Source organism: Octopus bimaculoides, chromosome 3 (assembly GCF_046866305.1).
Source record: "Octopus bimaculoides isolate indiv1 chromosome 3, ASM4686630v1, whole genome shotgun sequence".
Taxonomy (NCBI): Eukaryota; Metazoa; Mollusca; class Cephalopoda; order Octopoda; family Octopodidae; genus Octopus; species Octopus bimaculoides.
In genome coordinates this window covers 121,952,835-121,975,334 of record NC_142930.1, presented here as the reverse complement: position 1 = coordinate 121,975,334, position 22,500 = coordinate 121,952,835, and the positions used below count along the sequence as shown (strand labels likewise).

The 22,500-nt window shown below is 38.4% G+C and overlaps 1 protein-coding gene across 5 annotated transcripts in view; it reads left to right on the top strand.

Moving 5' to 3' along the window:
* Positions 1-22,500, top strand: part of LOC106875605 (telomerase protein component 1) — a 215,491-nt gene that overhangs the window by 66,900 nt on the left and 126,091 nt on the right. For all 5 annotated transcript variants that reach the window (XM_089349533.1, XM_089349530.1, XM_089349531.1 and 2 more), the window contains exons 22-30: positions 308-550; positions 2,259-2,372; positions 4,463-4,586; positions 5,379-5,564; positions 7,355-7,527; positions 9,816-9,960; positions 11,149-11,328; positions 12,514-12,606; positions 20,863-20,995. In XM_089349533.1, the coding sequence (XP_089205659.1) occupies positions 308-550; positions 2,259-2,372; positions 4,463-4,586; positions 5,379-5,564; positions 7,355-7,527; positions 9,816-9,960; positions 11,149-11,328; positions 12,514-12,606; positions 20,863-20,995 (1,391 nt within the window). The remainder of the gene's footprint in view (positions 1-307; positions 551-2,258; positions 2,373-4,462; positions 4,587-5,378; positions 5,565-7,354; positions 7,528-9,815; positions 9,961-11,148; positions 11,329-12,513; positions 12,607-20,862; positions 20,996-22,500) is intronic.

The window sequence follows — 22,500 nt, the reverse complement described above, 5'->3', positions numbered from 1 at the left end:
TATATAAATTGTAAATCCCAAAAATAACAACAAAACTACAAAGGATTCCGCGGTACACGTGTTTCAAGCTTTATATGTGTATAATATAATATGTGTATAATTTACAATGTAAAGCTATCCTCAGCTGAAAAATTATTTCTCTCCCAGGAAATTATACCACCTCGGCGTTGAAGTAGGAAGAAAGGTGTGATGTAAGAGGTATATATATATATATATATATATATATATATATATATATATATATATATGTGTGTGTGTGTGTACACACACACACACGCGCGCGTACATGGTGTATTTCTATTTTCAGAAATCTTGCTATCTGCTTGGCTGAAGCAGCAAACAGCGATTTATTTATTGGAATTCTTGGAGAACGTTATGGCTGGGTGCCAAATAAAGAGAATATTCCTGCTAATTCAGACTTTGATTGGGTACGTGAATATGAAGGACAGCCATCTATTACAGAATTAGAAATGCACATTGCTGCACTTTCACGTCCTGATGCAACAAAAAAAACTGCTTTCTTCTACATCCGAAATGACCAGTTTTCATTGTAAGTGTATATACTTTTAGATCACTTCTTTTGTTTTGTTTTTTTCTTTTCTGCTATATTTCACTGATTGGATTATTTTGTACGTATGCAGCTGTCATCTTTATCATCATCATCATCATCATATTTGGTAACATCGATGTTCTTAGCTGTCGTCATTGTTGCCATCATTATTGTCAACCTCCTCCTTCTCCCACTCCTCCTATTTGCATATTTGCATATAGATTCATTGGCATCCGAATGCTATGCACCAATGAGCTGAATGTGTTGAACACGCTGTCATTGTAAAAAGGGAGAAGTTATTTTCTGTGACATACCCTACAGCAATCAACATATCCTTCATCTGAACCTACTTAGGCATACTAACAACAAGGAAGCATATATTCATTCTAGCTCTCACTATACACTGTGCAGATAATGATTTTTTTTTTCTTTATCGGTTGGCAGATATAAGCACTGATCAACAAACAATTTGTTCGCTGAAAGCCAGCAGCTTTGTTCAGGCTCAGAGTTCTGGTAACTTCTGGATGACCGGTCACAACATGTCAAAACACTGGTATTTCAGAATGCTGTGCACCATTAAGCCAAGTGTGTTGAATACTTTGTTGTCATAAAAGGGAAAAGTTATACACCTGTGACGTACACTACAGTGACCAGCATATTTTTGTGTCTGAACCTGCCTAGATGTGTTAACAATATGCAAATATTCATCATCATCATCATCATTATTGTTGCTGTTGTTGTTAAGGTGGTATACTGGCAGGATCATTAGCATGCGGGACAGAATGCTTAGTGGCATTGTGTCTACTTTTGCATTCTAAGTTCACATTCTGCCAAGGTTGACTTTACCTTTTATCATTTTGGAGTCAATAAAATAAGTACCAGTTGAGTATTGTGGTCGACCTATCCACTCCCCTGAAATTGCTGGCCTTGTGCCAAAATTTGAAACTATTATTGTTTTTATTATTATTCACTTGCAGAAACATTGCTCAGCGGGTAATATTCCATTCATATATCAGAAACTATATTGTTCAATATTGTTTTATTTACGAAGTTATGGTGTGATCTGTATGAGATTTGTATGGGATTTGACTTCTGTTTTTAGCATGTTGAGCAGTTATATATCAGCTGTCTGTTGAATTTGCCAGTAAATGACTTTCCCCTCTCCTTCTCTCTTTTCCTCTACCTTACATTTTCTGTTTCATGGTGATTAAACTAACATGCAAGCCCCCCCCCCCCCCCACCTACTCTGCATCAAGCAAATATACCCTGCTATCTTTACAAGCACAGAAAAAAAAAAAAAGATGTAAATGAATTAAAACAAATTTCCAGTCAGGCAAAAAAGTAAATTTTGAGTTGCAAGAATGGCAGAGAAAAATTGGGTATTTATCCTTATAAAATGAAAAAAAAAAGTTGCCAGCAAGTCGCTATGGAAGTCAGATGCCAGTTGAGTGCCCTAACCATTATGCTAAATGGTCCCTGACAATATTTACCATCAATTTTAATGCTAAATAATAGCTTAACAAATGCAACATGGAAAAAAAGTTGCCAGCAGGTAGCTACAGGAGTCAAATGAGTATTCCTCAGACGCAAGCATCTATTTTTATTTATTCATTACATCTGATTTAATTCAGTTGTGTAGTTTCTTTCGTTTAAATTGTCATTCTTCTAATAGATTCCTCAATAATAGTTCAGCTTTTGGTATTTGCAGGAAAGTTCCAAAGAAATGGATGAAGAATTTTGTTGCTGAAAACAGTGATAAGCAAGCAAAAATGGATTCACTTAAAGAAAGAATTAAAAGATCTGGTTTTGATGTTTGCAATGGGTAAGACATTATTTGTATTTAATAAATGTTTGATCCTATATAACAGTGCTACTCAAAGTGGTGATCCACAGACCGGTGCCAGTCTGAGAGCCATCAGCTGCCAGTATGTGGCGAGTTTCCAGAAAAGAAAGAAACACTATAAAATGCTTATGTAATATTGTATTATTTGTTTACAAAATAGATATAAGATAAAAAAGAATTGTCAACTTTTATATTATATTCATTATATATATTTTTGTATTTGGGGATGGTCATGTTGCCAGTTTAGCCAATAAAAACACACGCACTATATATTTGGTGTTAATTTGCTTCAGCTTTATTTTACATTAATCGTATTTCGTCCAGAGTTCTTTCGTCACACATCTGTGGTCTTTTGCTTTCTTCTTTCTTATTTGTGACAAAATGGCTGATTGTCAGTAAGGAAAGACACACAAATAAGAAAGAAGAAAGCAAAGGACCACTGATGAGGTCACAGAAGTGTGACGAAAGAACTCTGGACGAAATACGATAAATGTAACATAAAGCTGAAGCAAATTAACACCAAATATAATAGTGCATGTATTTTTATTGGCTAAACTCACAACATGACCATCCCCAAATACAACAATATCTGTTTCAACACACAATTTCACATCAAGAATCTTGCAAAACGAATATATAAACGTAAATTATATATATTGTTTCTGGTATAATTTAATATTACTGAGAAATATTACTGGTCCCTGGCACATTGGAAAAAAAAAAAAAAAAACTGCTGATATGCCACATCAAATAATTTGAGAAGCACTGCTATATAATGTGTGTGTGTGTGTTTTATAATAGTGAAAGTAAGCTTCATATATGTATATGTTGCTCATTGCTTCCACTCTTCTGCATCCCTCTTGCCTCCCGAGTTCATGGTCCTTGTTTAATCCATCCTTCAAGCCTACCCATTTTGGCCATTTGCCTTACCACCCATTTGCTTCTCCACAGCCAGTATCTTGTGCTGCCCCCCCTCCTCGCTGGGTACTTTATCACCATTATCTTAAGTCTTACAACTCCTACTGATCATTTTCCCTTTCTGTCCCTTATTTTCCCCCTGCTAGATGTGAGTAGCCATGCAGGTATCTTTGCCTTCACTTAGTCATAGAAATTCCCTCAACCCTAGCAATGACTTGACTAGCCCAGATTTTGTCTTGTGGGGATCCCTGAAAGAAAGGTTCTACATCAACAAACTGGAGACCCTAGTGCAACCGAAGGAGAACATCAATAAAGAAATCGGAGACGTAGGATCTGAGACTCTTGAGGGTGTTATGGTGCAAGTTTTGGAAAGAGCATGGATGTGCGAAACCGAAAATGGCTGCCATTTAAGCAATATCATTTTTCATATGTAATGTAGTGGTGTTGCAAAATTTAACTTGTACATATTAATTTCCATTATGTCCTTTATATTGTATCAAAATTTCATGTATTTATTTGTCAAGTTAAGGAAGTTATTAAAAATCAAAACCCATCAGTGATTTTGGGACACCCTGTACCTATATTAGAATGGATTATTCATTTTGTTCATGTACCTGTGTGTATTCGTTATTTTATTTATTATTTTATTCAAGTTTTTATTTTATTCGATTTTTTATTTCATTCAATTTTATTTTTTCATTGAATTTATCTTATTTATTATTTGAAGCAATTTTAGAAAAATTGAAGTATGTCTTTGACAACTCCAGAGTGTATTGAACTTATTTTTGTATGTGACCTTTTGCCCCACCCCACATCTATATATATGTGTGTGTGTGTGTGTGTGTGAGACAGCACTATTATTGATGATGGTGTTGATGTTTCCATGTGTCCTATAGAAATTATTTTGCTATGAATTCCCAACTACTCCACAATAACCATTTATTTAATTTCAAATTCTCTCTCAACTCTCATTTATGTCTTACATCCAAATTTAGTTTTATAAAAATGCATTAATCTCTTGTCTGAAAAACCTCGTTAGATCCTCAACAACAAAGAATTTGACTTAAGATGAGACTTCATCTTCTAAAATTTGCATATCAATACATTCTTGTACATTGAGTAAACAAATGTTCATGTATTCTTCATTTTAGATATCCTGCTGAATGGGGTGGAATGAAAGATGGTGTCCCATTTGCATCAGGTTTGGAATGTTTTGCAAAACGAGTTTTTAATCAATTACAGAATGCAGTGAAGTCCTTGCACATTGACAATCAGGTAGAGATGATTTTGGATTGTTTTTTTTCCCTCTTTTGATTCTTTAAAATCAGATTATATTAAAATGCTTCGTAGTTGTCTGCTTTGGCACACGTGTGCACATGCACACATGCACACATGTGCATGCAAACACACACACACACACACATTAATTAAAACAGTTTGCTATGGTTCCATGTGATTTAAAGTTTCACAGGCCTGTGACAGAAGCCCATCTCTTTCAGGCTTTAGATTGCTGTATACTCTTTTCTCTTACTTGTTTCATTCATTTGACTGCAGCCATGCTTGATCACCGCCTTTATAGTCGAGCAAATCGACCACAGGACTTATTCTTTGTAAGCCTAGTACTTATTCTATCGGTCTCTTTTGCCGAACTGCTAAGTTACAGGGGACGTAAACACATCAGCATCGGTTGTCAAGCGATGTTGGGGGGACAAACACAAACACACACACACACACACACACACACATATATATATATATATATATCTATATATATATATACACACATATATACGACGGGCTTCTTTCAGTTTCCATCTACCAAATCCCCTCACAAGGCTTTGGTTGGCCCGAGGCTATAGTAGAAGACACTTGCTCAAGATGCCATGCAGTGGGACTGAACCCGGAACAATGTGCTTGTACTAGGCTTACAAAGAATAAGTCTCGGGGTCGATTTGCTCAACTAAAGGCGGTGTTCCAGCATGGCCGCAGTCAAATGACTGAAACAAGTAAAAGAGTAAAAAAAGAGTATATTTCAGATGTCTAATACATTTGTTTCTTAATTTCCAGCCAGCTACGAAGAACACAGTCAAAACCCAGATGAAGAACTTACATCAGGCATTTGTTGAGAAGCAGCAGGCTTTGTTTATTGGTCGAAAAGCTCTGCTGGAAAATTGTTTAGGCAAAATTAAGCAAATGTCCTCCGGCATTCTGTTGATTGAAGGAAAAGCTGGCTGCGGAAAATCTGCTTTTCTCGTGAGTTTTCACTATTTATTTTTATCTACATTTAATAGATTTTTTCTCTTTTTTTCCTTTCTTTCTTACTTTTTGTTGTTTCCATATTCTTCTGATTCTTTCATTCTTCCTTTTTTCCTTTTTTGTTTCTTTTGTTTTAATTTAATTCCCTCCATCCATCCATCCATTCATCCATTGACCAATCCATCCATCCATCTGTTCATTTAGTCATTCATTCATTCATTCATTCATTCATCTATCTTCTTTGCTGCTTAACTTTTTTTTTTATTATTTCCATTCATTCTCTCCTTTGTTTTTGTTTTTTTTTGTTATATGCATCTTTTCTTTCTGTTCTTCCCCTGTTCTTGTTTCTTCATCATCATCACCAACACCACTACCACCACTGTCACCACCACTACTGCTGCCACTACCACCACTTAACCATCACTACCACTACCACCATCACCATCACCATCACCACCATCACCATCACCACCGCTGTCACCATCACCACCACCATCACCACTACCACCACTACCGCTACTGTCACCACTGCCGCTGTCATGACTGCCAGCACCACCGCTGTCATCACCACCGCTGTCATCACCACCGCTGTCATCACCACCACCACCACCACCACCACCGCCATCATTATTTTAGTGCCTACTTTTCCATGAGCGCTACATGTGATTTCTCTTATATTCAGTTTTTTTTCCTATCATCTTATCTGTCCTTTGCTGTTTGCTTACGCACACTAACATTACACACACACACACGCATGCATCGTTTCTTTTTTTCTCTTCAGCTTTTGCATGTTCCCTTTATTAAATGCACACATTTTGCTGCTTTGCAATATCCCCACCACCACCACCACCACCACCACTTTATGCACAAACACCCTTTCACTTGAAGAGAGGGAATGCTTTGTTGCCTGCAGTGGTTACTCTCTTTTCATCATCCCCATTCTTACTTTGAATACTATGCTCTCAGAGGTATATGAGACATTTTGGTACAACCATTCTGGAGGCACCTATTTGGCATTCCAGATTCGATGCTGACTTGTTTGACATGGGATGTTTTCATGTATCTCTCATTTTAATGTTCCCTTTGTTTTCTTCTCTCTCTCTCTCTCTCTCTCTCTCTCTCTCTCTCACACACTCTCTCACCATTGTCTCTCTCTTTCCTTTCTGCCTCTCTCTTTCACTCTATCTTTCCTTTTTGCCTCTCTCTCTCTCTCTATCTATCTATCTATCTTTCCTTTCTGCCTCTCTTTCTCTCCATCTTTCCTTTCTACCTCTCTCTCTCTCCATCTTTCCTTTCTACCTCTCTCTCTCTCTTTCCTTTCTGCCCCCCCCTCTATCTTTTCCTCTCTTTCTGTTTACGTTAGTCAGGATATTTCTCTGTGTATCATCATCATCATCATTTAGCATCTGTCTTGCATGCTGGCATGGGTTAGACAGTTTGACCGGAACTGGTAAGCAGGAAAGCTACACCGGGTTCCAGTTTGATGCTATGCTAGTGGAACGTAAAAGACACCCAGTACACTCTGTAGAGTGGTTGGCATTAAGAAGGTCATCCAACCATAGAAACTAAGCCAAAGCAGACTGGAGTCTGGTGCAGCTGTCTGGCTTACCATCTCCAGTCAAGCCATCTAACCCATGCCAGCATGGAAAACGGATGTAAAATGATGATGATAATGTTCTAAGCCAAAACAGACTGGAGTCTGCTGCAGTCAAGCCATCTAACCCTTGCCAGCATGGAAAAACGGATGTAAAATGATGATGATAATGTTCTTTTCTTTCCTTTTTCAGTGTAAGCTTGTACAAGAATGCATTTCTAAACAATACGCTGAAGCACCTAATGTTCTGGTAAATATCACTGGCATCGCACCAGATTCTACGAATATCATGTTAGTTTTGAAACGCTTCTGTTACCAAATGAAAAACAGCAATAATTTAGAAGGTTCCGTCCCGAAAGAATACAAGTAAGATATTTATAAATATTTTTCTGTAATATCTGTTCTAAGATGTGTCTATGACTCTTTTACTCTTTTACTTGTTTCAGTCATTTGACTGTGGCCATGCTGGAGCACCACCTTTAGTCGAGCAAATCGACCCCAGGACTTATTCTTTAGAAGCCTAGTACTTATTCTATCGGTCTCTTTTGCCGAACCGCTAAGTTACAAGGACGTAAACACACCACCATCGGTTGTCAAACGATGTGTGGGGGGGGGACAAACACAGACACACAAACATACATATATATATATATATATATATATATATATATATATATACATATATACGACAGGTTTCTTTCAGTTTCCGTCTACCAAATCCACTCACAAGGCTTTGGTCGGCCGAAGGCTATAGTAGAAGACACTTGCCCAAGGTGCCACGCAGTGGGACTGAACCCGTAACCATGTGGTTGGTAAGCAAGCTACTTACCACACAGCCACTCCTGACTGTTTAAGAATGTCAAGCTTGCTTGTTATGTTTTATTGCTTGTCAGAAGCAGAAAAAATCAGTTTGTGAATGTGTTTTTATTTTCTTTTTCTTTTGTTTGTTTTTGCTCATTTACACTGTGGCCATACTGGAGCACTGCCCTGAAAGGTTTAATTGTACTTTATCAGTAGGCTTGTTTTGTCGAACTGCTAAGTTGTGGAGGCATAAACAAACCAAGCACGGGACAACCACAAATGCAAACACACACACAGACACATATACATACACAAACACTCACACATACATACATACATATATATTTCCACACATATATACACACACATACATAAACATATATATACCCACTACACTCTCGGAGTGGTTGGCGTTAGGAAGGGCATCCAGCTGTAGAAACTCTGCCAAATCAGATTGGAGCCTGGCGTAGCCATCTGGTTCACCAGTCCTCAGTCAAATCGTCCAACCCATGCTAGCATGGAAAACGGATGTTAAACGATGATGATGATACATACACACTCCACACACACACATGATGAACTTCCACATAGTGTCTGTCTACCAGATTTATTCACAATGCATTGGCTGGCCCGGGGCTATAGTAGCAGACACTTGCCCAAAGTGCTTTGCAGTGGGATTGAACCCAAAACCATGCAGTTGCAAAGCAAGTTTCTTAACCACACAGCCACACCTGCTGACCAAAAATTAAATTCTAATTAGGATTAATCAACAGTCCATCTAACTTCCACCCTAATGCTTTGTAAACCATATGGTTGTATATTCAGCCCAGCTGTATAGGAATTTGGGCAGGTGTCTCCTATGATGGCCCCTGGGTTAACCAGTGACTTGTGAGTGGATATGTTGTGTGCGTGTATAATATATATATATATATATATATATATATATATATATATATATAGAGAGAGAGAGAGAGAGATAGAGACATGACTTGAAGGATATTACAGCTGAGAATCTTCCCAAAAATCTAATCCCATTTGAATGGAGCAAGATTTGAAGATGTAGGAGTGGCTGTGTGGTAAGTAGCTTGCTTAGCAACCACATGGTTCTGGGTTCAGTCCCACTGCATGGCACCTTGGGCAAGTGTCTTCTACTATAGCCTTCGGGCTGACCAAAGCCTTGTGAGTGGATTTGGTAGATGGAAACTGAAAGAAGCCCGTCGTATATATGTATATATATATATATATATATATATATATATATATATATATATATATATATATATATATATATATATATATATATATATGTATATATATATATGTATGTGTGTGTATATGTTTGTGTGTCTGTGTTTGCCCCCCCAACATCGCTTGATGTCTGTGTTTATATCTCAGTAACTAAGCGGTTCAGCAAAAGGGAGCTGATAGAATAAGTACTAGGCTTACAAAGAATAAGTCCTGGGGTCGATTTGCTCGACTAAAGGCGGTGCTCCAGCAAGGCCACAGTCAAATGACTAAAACAAGTAAAAGAGTAAATCCAAGAGAATGTGACAAGGTAGCTGTTTGCTATCCAAGAAAAAAAAGGAGTTCCAGGAATGCTTCCATCAGAGGAAAGGATGTTGGATAAAGTGTGTAGATTTAGAAGGGGTCTACTCCAAAGCAAATGAAATGTCAAATTTATATGTGTTGTAGTTTTCTGTTTTTTAGTATCAGTCCCGATACATTTTGATCAGTCTGTGTATTTGCTTTACGGAAATATTCTAATGACAGTTTCTTTAAAAAGAAATATATTCTTTGACTAAACTAATCTTCTTTGATAAACTGAAATTATTTGAATGATCTTTATTTTACAGAAACATTCTGAGAACATTTTCACAAATGCTCACCCAGTGTCGTCATTCAGCTAATGGGAAGATTCTTGTCTTTATTGATGGACTCGATCTGTTTGATAGCATCTATCAGCCTCAGAATTTGACTTGGTTGACTGAAATCCCAGAGGTAAACTTGTCCTTAGTAAATATATAACCATTTATTGAACGAACAACTTATTTATCTTATGACATTTCTTTCAAGCACAGTCTCTGGTGGCCTTTCTCAAAATTGATTAATTTTTATAAAAACGTCTGCGAGCAATAGTTTTATACTTCAGTATTTTAGAGAGTAAATTCAGAACAAATACATGTATACACCACACATCCACATGCACACACGCAAGCGCGCACACACGGTTTTTAAAAAAAACTTTATAGCGTTCTGTTCATCATTATACACATCCATCACATTCTGTTCAAATGATGAGATTGGTTTCTTTCTTTCTTTCCCTGATGAGAAGATTACATTATTTTATACCATTTTATTCCTTTGGAATAATACCAATGTTGTCTTTGAAACATATGTCGGAAGTAAAAGAACTTGAATAACACCTGCGTTTAACTCCATTTACCTATATATATATATATATATATATATATATATATATATATATATCAGTTGTAATAACGAAATCAAACCAAATAGTAATATTTTGAAATCCTTTAATATGTGCATTTCTAGTTTTTATTATATAATAATAGGATATGCCTCCATTACATAAGAACTTCCTCAGTTAAAACATTTCAAAACATTTTGAAATGTGTGTATATATATATATATATATATGTAAACTCGGCTTGCGAAGACCTGTTGGGGCAAGTGAAATCGAAATCATGATTGAACCAAATTCGATGACTGGCACCTGTGCCAGTGAAATGCTAGCAGCACCATCCGAGCGTGATCATTGCCAGAGCAGCTGTGTGGCTTCCATGCCAGTGGCACGTAAATAGCACCATTTGAGCGTGATCGTCACCAGCGTTGCCTTACTGGCACTTGTGCCGGTGGCATGTGAAAAAACATTTGAGTGAGGTTGTTGCCAGTGCTGCTGGACTGGTCTCTGTGCAGGTGACACATAAAAAAACGTGCAAATGCCGCCTGACTGGCCTTCGTGCTTGTGGCACGTAAAAGCACCCACTACAGTGGTTGGTGTTAGGAAGGGCATCCAGCTGTAGAAACTCTGCCAGATCAGATTGGAGCCTGGTGCAGCCATCTGGTTCGCCAGTGCTCAATCAAATTGTCCAACCCATGCTAGCATGGAAAGCAGACGTTAAACGATGATGATGATGATATATATTTATACTTTTTATTTTTTAGGGTGTGATCTTCATATTATCTGTTGATAATTCTGGCCAGTACCATAGAAATCTGGTTCGAAGGAAAGATGTTTGCACTTTTATGATGCCAGGCTTGGTTATGACTGAGAGACTACAAATTATACGAGATGCTTTGGGTGCTTACCGTAAAGCATTAAGTGAATCCTTTTTCAACAACCAGGTATGCTTTTCATACTCATTCATATATCAGTAAGTGTTTTCATTGAGATCTATTCATCTGTTGTGGGTTGTAGTTAATTGGTGTGTTACATTATAAAGAACTTCATGTGAAAAACAGAAATAAAATATATGTGAATATGTAAGTAATACATACATAGATATTTTCATATGTAGGCACACACACACACACATATATATATATATATATATATATATATATATATATATATATGTATATATATATATGTATGTGTGTATCTATATATATATATGTACATACATATGTAAGTATATATACATATTACATACATATATATATTTCAATTTTATTTCCTGATGAAATGAATTATCCGTTATTCATCACATTTAAATTAATAATTAATTGCTTTAAGTAATTGTATGATTGATGATGTTTATATTCTAACAGCTGTAGAATTTAGAATGAAATATATGAAACTTCTGTGAATCCTTTTTTTTCCTACTTATTCCAAATAAGTTGCTCTGGACATTCATTGAGGCCAATTTGTATATTTCAAACCCTTTAGCATTCAAATTACTTTGTCAAATGTAATGCTTATTTATTCACATTGTTTTGAATTAATCATGCATTATCTTCATAGCTTTGAGACATCAATGATGTGATTGTTTATTTTTAGAATGACATTGTAAGATAGGTGTAAGAGGCCAGATCTGGCCAGTTTAAACACAAAGCTGGTAGAATATTTAGGCTCGCTGCCTTAACATCCTGTAAATTTGTTGTTGGCACTCCGTCGCTTACGACGTCGAGGGTTCCAGTTGATCCGATCAACGGAACAGCCTGCTCGTGAAATTAATGTGCAAGTGGCTGAGCACTCCACAGACACGTATACCCTTAACGTAGTTCTCGGGGATATTCAGCATGACACAGTGTGATAAGGCTGACCCTTTGAATTACAGGTACAACAGAAACGGGAAGTAAGAGTGAGAGAAAGTTGTGGTGAAAGAGTACAGCAGGGTTCGCCAACATCCCCTGCTGGAGCCTCGTGGGGCTTTAGGTGTTTTCACTCAATAAACACTCACAACGCCCGGTCTGGGAATCGAAACCACGATTCTACGACCGCAAGTCTGCTGCCCTAACCACTGGGCCATTGCGCCCCGATCCTGTAAATATTAATGATTAATATTGGTTTCTTCATTCTTTATTTAGTTGAAAGTCCTGGCTTGGAAGAAAGAAGCATCAAATCCTTTCTTTCTTCAAATTGCCTGTGAAGAAATGCGTGTGTTTGGTGTCTTTGAGAAAGTAAGTTACACTATATTTCTTCTTTTCTTTTTGTTTATTGCTATTTAAAAACTTCATTTAAAAAAAAAAAGTATTTGCAAGTACAGGAGTGGCTATGTGGTAAGAAGCTTGCTTCCCAACCACATGGTTCTGGGTTCAGTCCCACTGTGTGGCACCTTGGGCAAATGTCTTCTACTATAGCCTTGGGCAACCAAAGCCTTGGGCAACCAGAGCCTTGTGAGTGGATTTGGTAGACAGAAACTGAAAGAAGCCCATCGTATATATATATATATATATATATATATATATATATATATATATATACATACACACGTACACAAACAAATATATATTATACCCAGGTGTATTCCCCATTTTTTTAGGAGTGGGTAGCCACAACAAGGTACACACCAGGCATTCCATTCATTTCCCAGCTGTATATGTATATATATATACGTATGTATTTGTGTGTCTTGTGTTTGTCACCCCCACCATTGCTTGACAACTGATGTGGGTGCGTTTATGTCCCCATGACTTAACAGTTCAACAAAAGAGACCGATAGAATAAGTACTAAGATTACAACGAATAAGTCCTGGAGTCGATTTGTTCGACTAAAGGTGGTGCTCCAGCATGGCTGCAGTCAAATGACTGAAACAATTAAAAAAAAAGGGAAAATATATTATAATGGAATCACCGTTTTAATATTATGATTTAATGTAATCAAATCTTTGCTTCATAACTTATTGTCATTTGGGCCCAAATTAACCCTGATCAGGTGAACTTATGGGCAGAAGGTTTACAGCCATCACCATTTTCACTATTCATTCTTTCTTTTTCTTTTTGAAGGCATAGTGTATCTAAGACTATATTATCCAATGTGTAATTTGTTTAGACAAAAGCAGGGTGTAATTTTAGTGAAATCTGACTGCTATTTCTAGCAAACTGATTGACCAGGCAGAGACGTTTCCATTTGTTGCTGATGTTAGTCAGTCTTTGATTCATGCAGAGTATAACTAAAACTGGAGGTGCAATGGCCCAGTGGTTAGGGCAGCGGACTTGTGGTCGGAGGATCGTGGTTTCGATTCCCAGACTGGGCGTTGTGTGTGTTTATTGAGCAAAAGCACCTAAAGCTCCACGAGGCTCTGGCAGGGGGTGGTGGCAACCCCTGTTGTATTCTTTCACCACAACTTTCTCTCAATTTTTCTTCTTGTTTCTTGAGTAACACTGCGATGGACTGGCGTCCCGTTCAGCTGGGGGGAACACATACGCCATAGAAACCAGGAAACTGGACCCATGACCCTGGCTAGGCTTTAAAAAGGGCGCATAAATAAGATAAATAATAATTAAAACTATATAATCCAGTGTGTCCTTCCTTTTTAAAAACCTGCTGGAAAACTGCTATTTATAACAGGTTAAGCATCCATGTAGATACCTTCTCTTTGGTTATTTTGTGAACTTTTTAATTTCATTGGCTAGAAGTGTTGAGTTCAAATCCTTTGTTCTTTAAGAAAAGGAAACTGTCATTACCCAAAGAGATATTTAACACATGTCCATTTGACGATGCCTCTCTGTGGTCACTCACTTTGCTAGAAGCACCAACCAAATCTCCCTTAAATCACACTGCTGATTGAAAGAATAAACTTCATGTTGCCCTGGTGTGGTTGTGAATGTCACATTGCCTGGAATATCCAAAATAAAAAAAAATAAAAAAATCTGGAAACCCATAAGTAGTGGGATTGATTTTTTTTTGACTAAACCTTTCAAGGCAGTCCTCCAGCATGGCTGAAACAAGATAAAAACGGACATTTTAAATTCTCCAAAAAATTAAGAAAACTGAGAACAACGTGATCTAAAATAGAAATTCAAAGCTGAATTGAAATTCATGGAAAATGAAACAATGATTTAATCAGTTCAAACTAGAAGTTTCTGGATGTTTTTTTTTCCTTCTTAATTTTAATTACAGTATTTAAAAAATATTCTAATTTTATTCCTCAATGTCCCACCTCTTTTATTTTAGTTTTGAAAAAAACATCTTGCAATGTTTTTCTACTTAAAATTTGACCATGCAGTAAATAAAACAAAATAATAATAATAATAATAATAATAATAATAATAATAATAATAATAATAATAATAATAATGATGATAATAATATCAGGTCATCCCATAAGTTCTGTCCGAATTTTGAATAAAGAAAACAAGTGATAAAATGTTATATTTAATTGAAATTTAATCATCAATGTACTTTTCCTGATTATCTATGACTTCTTTCCATCTATTTACAAGCTTTTTAATCCCATCAATGTAAAACTCTTTTGGTTTCAAAGCAAAGAACTCTGAAATGTCAGTTTCGACCTCCTCCTGGCTTGTGAAAGTTATGTCCCCCAAATGATTCTGTAAATCATCATCATCATCATCGTTTAGCGTCCGCTTTCCATGCTGACATGGGTTGGACGATTTGACTGAGGACTGGTGAACCAGATGGCAACACCAGGCTCCAATCTAATTTGGCAGAGTTTCTACAGCTGGATGCCCTTCCTAACGCCAACCACTCAGAGAGTGTAGTGGGTGCTTTTACGTGTCACCCGCACGAGGGCCAGTCAGGCGGTACTGGCAACGGCCACGCTCAAAATGGTGCATCCCATGTGCCACCCGCACAAGAGCCAGTCCAGGGGCATTGGCAACGATCTCACTTGGCTTGCCGGGTCTTCTCACGCACAGCACAATTCCAAAGGTCTCGGTCAGTAGTCATCGCCTCGGTGAGGCCCAATGTTCGGAGGTCTTGCCTCACCACCTCAGCCCAGGTCTTCCTGGGCCTACCTCTTCCACGGGTTCCCTCAACTGTTAGGGTGTGGTACTTTTTCACGCAGCTATCCTCATCCATTCTCACCACATGTCCATACCAGCGCAATCGTCTCTCTTGCACACCACAACTGATGCTTCTTATGTTCAGCTTTTCTCTCAAGATACTTACACTCTGACGGGTATGCACACTGACATTACACATCCAGCGGAGCATGCTGGCTTCATTCCTTGCGAGCTTACACATGTCCTCAGCAGTCACAGCCCATGTTTCACTGCCATGTAGCATGGCTGTTCGTACACATGCGTCATACAGTCTGCCTTTTATTCTGAGTGAGAGTCCCTTTGTCGCCAGCAGAGGTAAGAGCTCTCTAAACTTTGCCCAGGCTATTCTTATTCTAGCAGCTACACTTTCAGCCCACCCACCCCCACTACTAACTTGGTCACCCAGATAGCGGAAGCTATCGACTACCTCTAGTTTTTCTCCCTGGAATGAGATAGAAGTTGTTTCCTGTTTGTTTACAATGTTTATTGCACCTGAACATTTTTCCACATACAAAAACTAACTTCGTAGTTAATCTGCCTTTGATATTGCTGCACCTCTTATGTGTCCATAGCTTGCACCGGGTACATCTTATAGAGTTATTACCTACTCCTTTTCTACATACTGAGCAGGGCCATCTACCTGAAGGGGTTTGTGTTTTATCTACCTTCCTACTTATTAGGATTTTGGTTTTTGCTAGGTTGACTCTAAGGCCCTTCGATTCTAGTCCTTGCTTCCACACCTGAAACTTCTCCTCTGGTTCTGATAGTGACTCCGCAATTAGTGCAAGGTCATCAGCATAGAGGAGCTCCCAGAGGCAACCAGTCTTGAATTCCTCTGTGATCGCCTGGAGGACTATGATAAATAGGAGGGGGTTGAGGACGGAACCTTGGTGGACCCCTACCTCTACCCAGAATTCATTACTGTACTCATTTCTAACTCTCACCTTACTGGCAGCATCTCTGTACATGGCTCGCACAGCTCTCACTAACCATTCTTCTATCCCAAGTTTCCTCATTGACCACCAGATAAGGGATCGGGGGACCCTGTCAAAGGCTTTCTCCATGTCAACGAAGGCCAGGTACAGAGGTTTATCCTTGGCTAGGTATTTCTCCTGCAGCTGTCTCACTAGAAATATGGCATCAGTGGTGCTTTTACCTGGCACGAACCCAAACTGCATCTCATCTAAATTGATTCGCTCCCTAATTAGTTGGGCTATGACCCTCTCCGTAACTTTCATAACCTGATCTAACAGCTTGATGCCTCTGTAATTATTTGTATCTAAAGCGTCACCTTTACCTTTGTAGCAGTTGACTATGGTGCTGCTACACCAGTCATTGGGTATGACTCCTTCGTGTATCACCTGGTTCGTAATACGGGTAACTAGGCTGTAGCCAACACTGCCAGATATTTTGAGCATCTCTGCAGTGATTCCTGATGGGCCAGGGGCTTTCCCTGTCTTCATACGCTTAATTGCTTTATCTACCCTGGTACTGTCAACTCGGATAGCTGGTCCCTCTGTTGGGTCGACATGCGGCAGGCTCTCTTTCTCCAATTCATTCTCTTTATTAAGCAATCTATCGTAGTGGCATCTCCAGACCTCTTTCTTTGCAGCCTCATTTAGTGCAAGCATACTATCATCCATGCGAACACATTTCTCTCCTACGACATCACTATTCTCTCTCCTACACTGTCTTGCAACACGAAATACCTTGAGTCTTTGGACCTCACGGCGCAGAACATTGGCAAATCTTTTCTTATCTGCTTCCCCTCTGGCTAAATAAACCTGTCGCCTAGCTTCCCTTCTGGCAGATTGGTACAATTCCCTGCTACCACCGTTCTTCCAGTCCTTCCAAGCCTGTTTCTTTTGTCTAATAGCCCCGTCTACCTCCTTGTTCCACCACCACGTTACTCTGGGTCGAGAGGGGACTTTACACCAGCCACAGATCTGGTCAGTGGCTCTCAACAGGTTGTCCTGCAGAAATCTCCAATTGTCTTCCACGTTGTATGATGCTATATCCCCTTCTATTTCATCAAATGCTTCAAGTAACTTGTCTCTAAGTCTCTGTCCATTTGCAGGGTCTTTAAGCTTCCATACCCTTCTCCTCCATGCCGGTCTACTTCTGGGCACCCATATTGCCTTGATCTCGAAGTCGCTGACTACTAATCTGTGTTGGGGTGTACATTCTTCGCCAGGGAGGGTTTTGGCATTTATAAGCCTCCCTCTTTCTCTATTTCTGGCAAGGATGTAGTCGATTTGGCTAGAGTGTCTGCCGGATTGGTAGGTGACTAGATGCCAGGCAGGTTTCCTGAAGTTGGTATTGCAAACCATAAGATCGGTTGCATCACAGAACCCCAGCAGTCTGGTTCCCTCCTCATTGCGGGAACCGAAGCCATAGCCTCCATGTATGCCATAGAAGCCTCTAGCACGACGTCCGACATGACCATTGAAGTCACCAGCCACAATGAGAAGGTCCCTGTCCCTTGTCGACGAGGTAGTTTGCAAGAGGGTGTCAGAATTGGTCTTTCAGACCATCCGGTAGCCCCGGTTGAGGGGCATAGGCTGAGATGACAGTAGCTAGCCTATGATGAAGCACTAGTCTAATCTTAAGTACTCTGTCACATACTCTAACTACCTCGATTACCTTATCAACCCATTTCTCTGCTAGAAGTATTCCTACGCCCCCGAACCCGTCAGTGTTTCCTGCCCAGAAAATCTTGTACCTGTGTTCTTTGCCTGTGAGGAACCTCGCCGAACCTCCTCTCCATCTTACTTCTTGGATGCAGCACAGATCTACGCATCGCCGTTCAAGCATCTCAACAATCTCACCAGACCTACCTTTCAGCGTGCCGATGTTGAGAGTGCCAATCCTGACAGTGTGGGAGGAGTGGGTGTCAGAGGAGTGGGCTCGTGTGACCCTTGGATGGGGGTAAGCAGTGTCGTGTACCTGAAAAGAAAGCTTGCATTTGGCAGAATTCATAATAATAATAAATCGTGTTAACTGGAACGACTCATATACTGAGAAGAACATTATCACTGTGAAAACAACATCCATTCATGAATTTATTTATTTATAAATTCTTTTTTAAATACATATTTTACCTGTGAATTTGCGTGTGTAAACTGGGAATGCATACAATGAGTTTCTCTGCCCTAGGTGTACGGAAAACAGTCTGCGAGAAATGGAAGAAAATTTGAAGAAAGAAGAAAAAAAAACATAATAATAATAATAATAATAATAATAATAATAATAATAATAATAATATCAGGTCATCTCATAAGTTCTGTCCGAATTTTGAATAAAGAAAACAAGTAATCAAATGTTATATTTAATTGAAATTTAATTAACAATGTACTTTCCCTGATTATCTATGACTTCCTTCCATCTACTTACAAGCTTTTTAATCCCATCAATGTAAAACTCTTTTGGTTTCAAAGCGAAGAACTCTGAAATGTCAGTTTCGACCTCCTCCTGGCTTGCAAAAGTTATGTCCCCCAAATGATTCTGTAAACTACGAAACAAATGGTAATCTGAAGGAGCAAAGTCGGGAGAATAAGGTGGAATTTTTTCCCGGCCAAGCTCTTCGATCTTCTGTGATGTGATCTTTGCAGTGTGGAGTCACGCATTGTCCTGATGACTGATAAAACATCACTCCTTTTTGATTCACTAAAGCAGGTCTTTTTTCTTCAAAGCTTGGTTCAAACGCTCTAATTGCTGACAGTAGACTTGAGCATTGATTGTTGCATTAGGTGGTAACAATTCAAAGTGAATTACTCCTTTGAAATCCCACTAGATGGAGAGAAGAACCTTTTTCTATTAAGTTCCCTTCTCGATTGTGGTTGAGCTTTTTCCCTTTTACCAAGCCACTCTTTACAACGTCTAACATTTCCATATAAGATCCATTTTTCGTCACCAGTCACAAGTCTATCCAAAAAGGGTGAAATGAGTTCGCGAGAATGGAGAGAAGAGCAGATGTCAACTCTGGATTTGTGGTTGCTTTCAAGCAATTCATGAGGCACCCATTTTCCAAGTTTAGGAACCTTTCCAAGATGCTGAAGATGACAATGAACAGTTGTATGATTTGAACTAAGCTTTATTGCTAATTCTTCAACTGATAATGCAGGATTTTCTTCAAGTAATGCCTCAAGGAGCTTATCATGAAACTCAACTGTACGTCCTGTTCGATCTTCATCTTCAAGGCTGAAATCTCCACTTCTGAATTTTGCAAACCATCTTCTGCAAGTTCTTTCATTCAAGCATTCTTTCCCATAAACTGAGTGTATGCTTCGAGTCGCTTCGGCTGCAGAATTTCCTTTTTTGTACTCATAAAGCATTGTGTGCCTCAAATGCTCTTTGGGGTCTAGAGAGAGGCAAGACGTGGTATGACCACAAACTTCAGAGAGTGGCAGAGTCAGAGACTAGCAAACTCCTTTGGGATTTCCCAATCCAAACAGATCAGGTGCTGGAATATAACAGACTGGACCTAGTGGTGGTGGACAAGGTGCACCACATATGCTATATAGTTGAGGTTACATGCCCCTTTGACTCATGAATAGTCAAGGAAGGCGAAAAGATAGATAGACACAACCCTCTTAAGTACGAAATAGCCCGGCTATGGAAAATGAGGAAGGTGAAAATAGTATAAATTATTGTTGGATCCTTGGGAACAGTATTGGAAGGCATCAAGAGGAATACAAAGGAAATTGGAATAGAGTGTCCAGCAGAACTGTTACAAAAGGTTTGTTCCTTTGGCATGACCAGAATAATCAGGAAAGTATGAGATAGCTGAAAAGAATGGATTGCATGGTACTGTAGGCTGCAGGTAGCAAGCCTGCTATGTATGCAAGACTCCAGGAGCTCCAACAAAACCTGTGATAAAGAGATAATAATAATAATAATAATAATAATAATAATAATAATAATAATCCTTTCTACTAAAAGTACAAGGCCTGGAATTTGAGGGGAGGGAGATGGTTTATCATATCGACCTCGGTACTTGACTGGTCTTTAACTTATCAACCCTGAAAGGACGAAAGGCAAATTGACCTCAGTGGAATTTGAACTCAGAACCTATGGACGGACAAAATGTTGCTAAGCACTTTGCCCGACGTGCTAATGATTCTGCCAGCTCAGCTGCCTTAAGCATAATAATAACAATAATAATAATTTATTCTTTTATTGGCTTACAAGGGCTAATAGTAATAATAATAATAATAATAATAATAATAATAACAACAACAACACCAAGAACAACAATGGTGAGGACAAAACAAAGAAATGAATTAAATGTTATTTTGGAAAATGTTTTTGCTTTTCATAGAAAATTTTTATACAAAGTTGAAAATAAAGTCTGCTATTTATAAAATTTAATCTTAGAATTAAACTATTTTTATTTTATTTTATTTTACTTTTTTTTTGTTTGATTTTAGGTCACTGAGAAAGTTACATCTTTACCAGAAACAACTCAAAGTTTGTTGGAGAATGTTCTGGAACGTTTGGAAGAAGAAATCGGGAAAGACATTATCAAACATTCTTTGTGTTTACTGCTCTGTTCTAAAAATGGTAAAACACATTCTTTTCGTTCTTATTCTTCTTCTTCTGCCATCTTTCATGTTAGTCTTTGTCATTTTAAAATCTTTTTCAGTCTTCTCTTTCTTTTTCATCATCATCATCGTCATCATCATTATCCTTGCTGCTGCCATTAACAAATCTTCTCTTCCTCATAATACTCCGTCAGCTTTCTTTCTTTCTTTCTCTGCTATTTTCTTTCATTTTTTTCTTCGCCTCCCCTCCCCAACCCTCTCCCCTCCTTATTTTCCCCCCTCCCTCACCACCTCAACAACCCCCTCCTTCCCCACCTCAACTGCCCCCACATCCCATTCTCCCTTCTTCTTCTTCTTCTTCTTCTTCTTCTTCTTCTTCTTCTTCTCCTTCTCCTTCCTTCCTTCCTTCCTTCCTTTCTTTCTTTCTTTCTTTTTTTCTTTCTTTTTCTTTCTTTCTTCCTTCCTCCCTCCCTCCCTCACCTCCCCCTCTTCCATCCTTCCTCCCTCCTCCTTTCTTTCTTTCTTTCTTTCTTTCTTTCTTTCTTTCTTTCTTTCTTTCTTTCTTTCTTTTATGGAAATAGAAACTTCATATTTGAAAAAAATATTTATAAATCCGTTTTCTTCTACTTTTTCCCTTTTTCCATTTTATTAATGAAATCAGTTTTAAATAAAGCTGCTCTAACTTCTCACCTCTTTTACCTTTCTTTCTTTCGTTCTTTCTTTTTCTTTTTCACTCCCTCGCTCCCTCTTCTTCTTTTCCTTACTTTTCTTTCTTTCCTTTTTCTCTTTCTTTCTTTCTTTCTTTCTCACACTTGCTCTGTTTCTTTCCTTCTCTGTCTCTTTCTATCCTTCTTGCCTTCCTTTCTTTCTTTTTTCTTTCTTCCCTCCCACTTTCTTTCTTTCTTTCTTTCTTTCTCTCACTCTTTGTTTCTTTCCTTCTCTAGCTGTCTCTTTCTTCCTTCCTTCCTTCCCTCCCCCTCCCCCTTTTCTTCCTTTCTTTTCTTCCATTTCCTTAAACTGCTTTGCAGTTTTAAGATTCTATTGAATACAAAGCAAAGCAGCTGGACAACTCTCTTTCTCTATCTCTCTCTCTCTTTCTCTCTCTCTCTCTCTCTCTCTCTCACACACACACACACACTCACTTATTTTTCCTCTTTCTTTTCTCTCCATCTCTTTCTCTCTTTTTGCTCTTATTTCTAACCCTCTCTCTCTCTAAGTCCCATTTTACTTCAATTTCATTCTCTCTCTCTTTTGCTTTTTCCCATATTGTCCTCCCTCTTTTTTCTGCCTTTCCTTCTCTCCTCCTCTCTCTCTCTCCTTTATTTTCTTATTCTCTTCCTATTTCTTTCTCTTTCTCCTCCTTCCCATCCTTATTCCTTCTCTTTTTTACACATTTCTTTTTCCTAGCTTTTATATTCTTTCTCCTATCTCACTTCCATTTTCCCTCTCTGTTTCTCCCCTTCTATCTCTCTTCCCTTCTTCATCTCACCCTCTCACTATCCCCCTCTTTACCATCACTTTCTC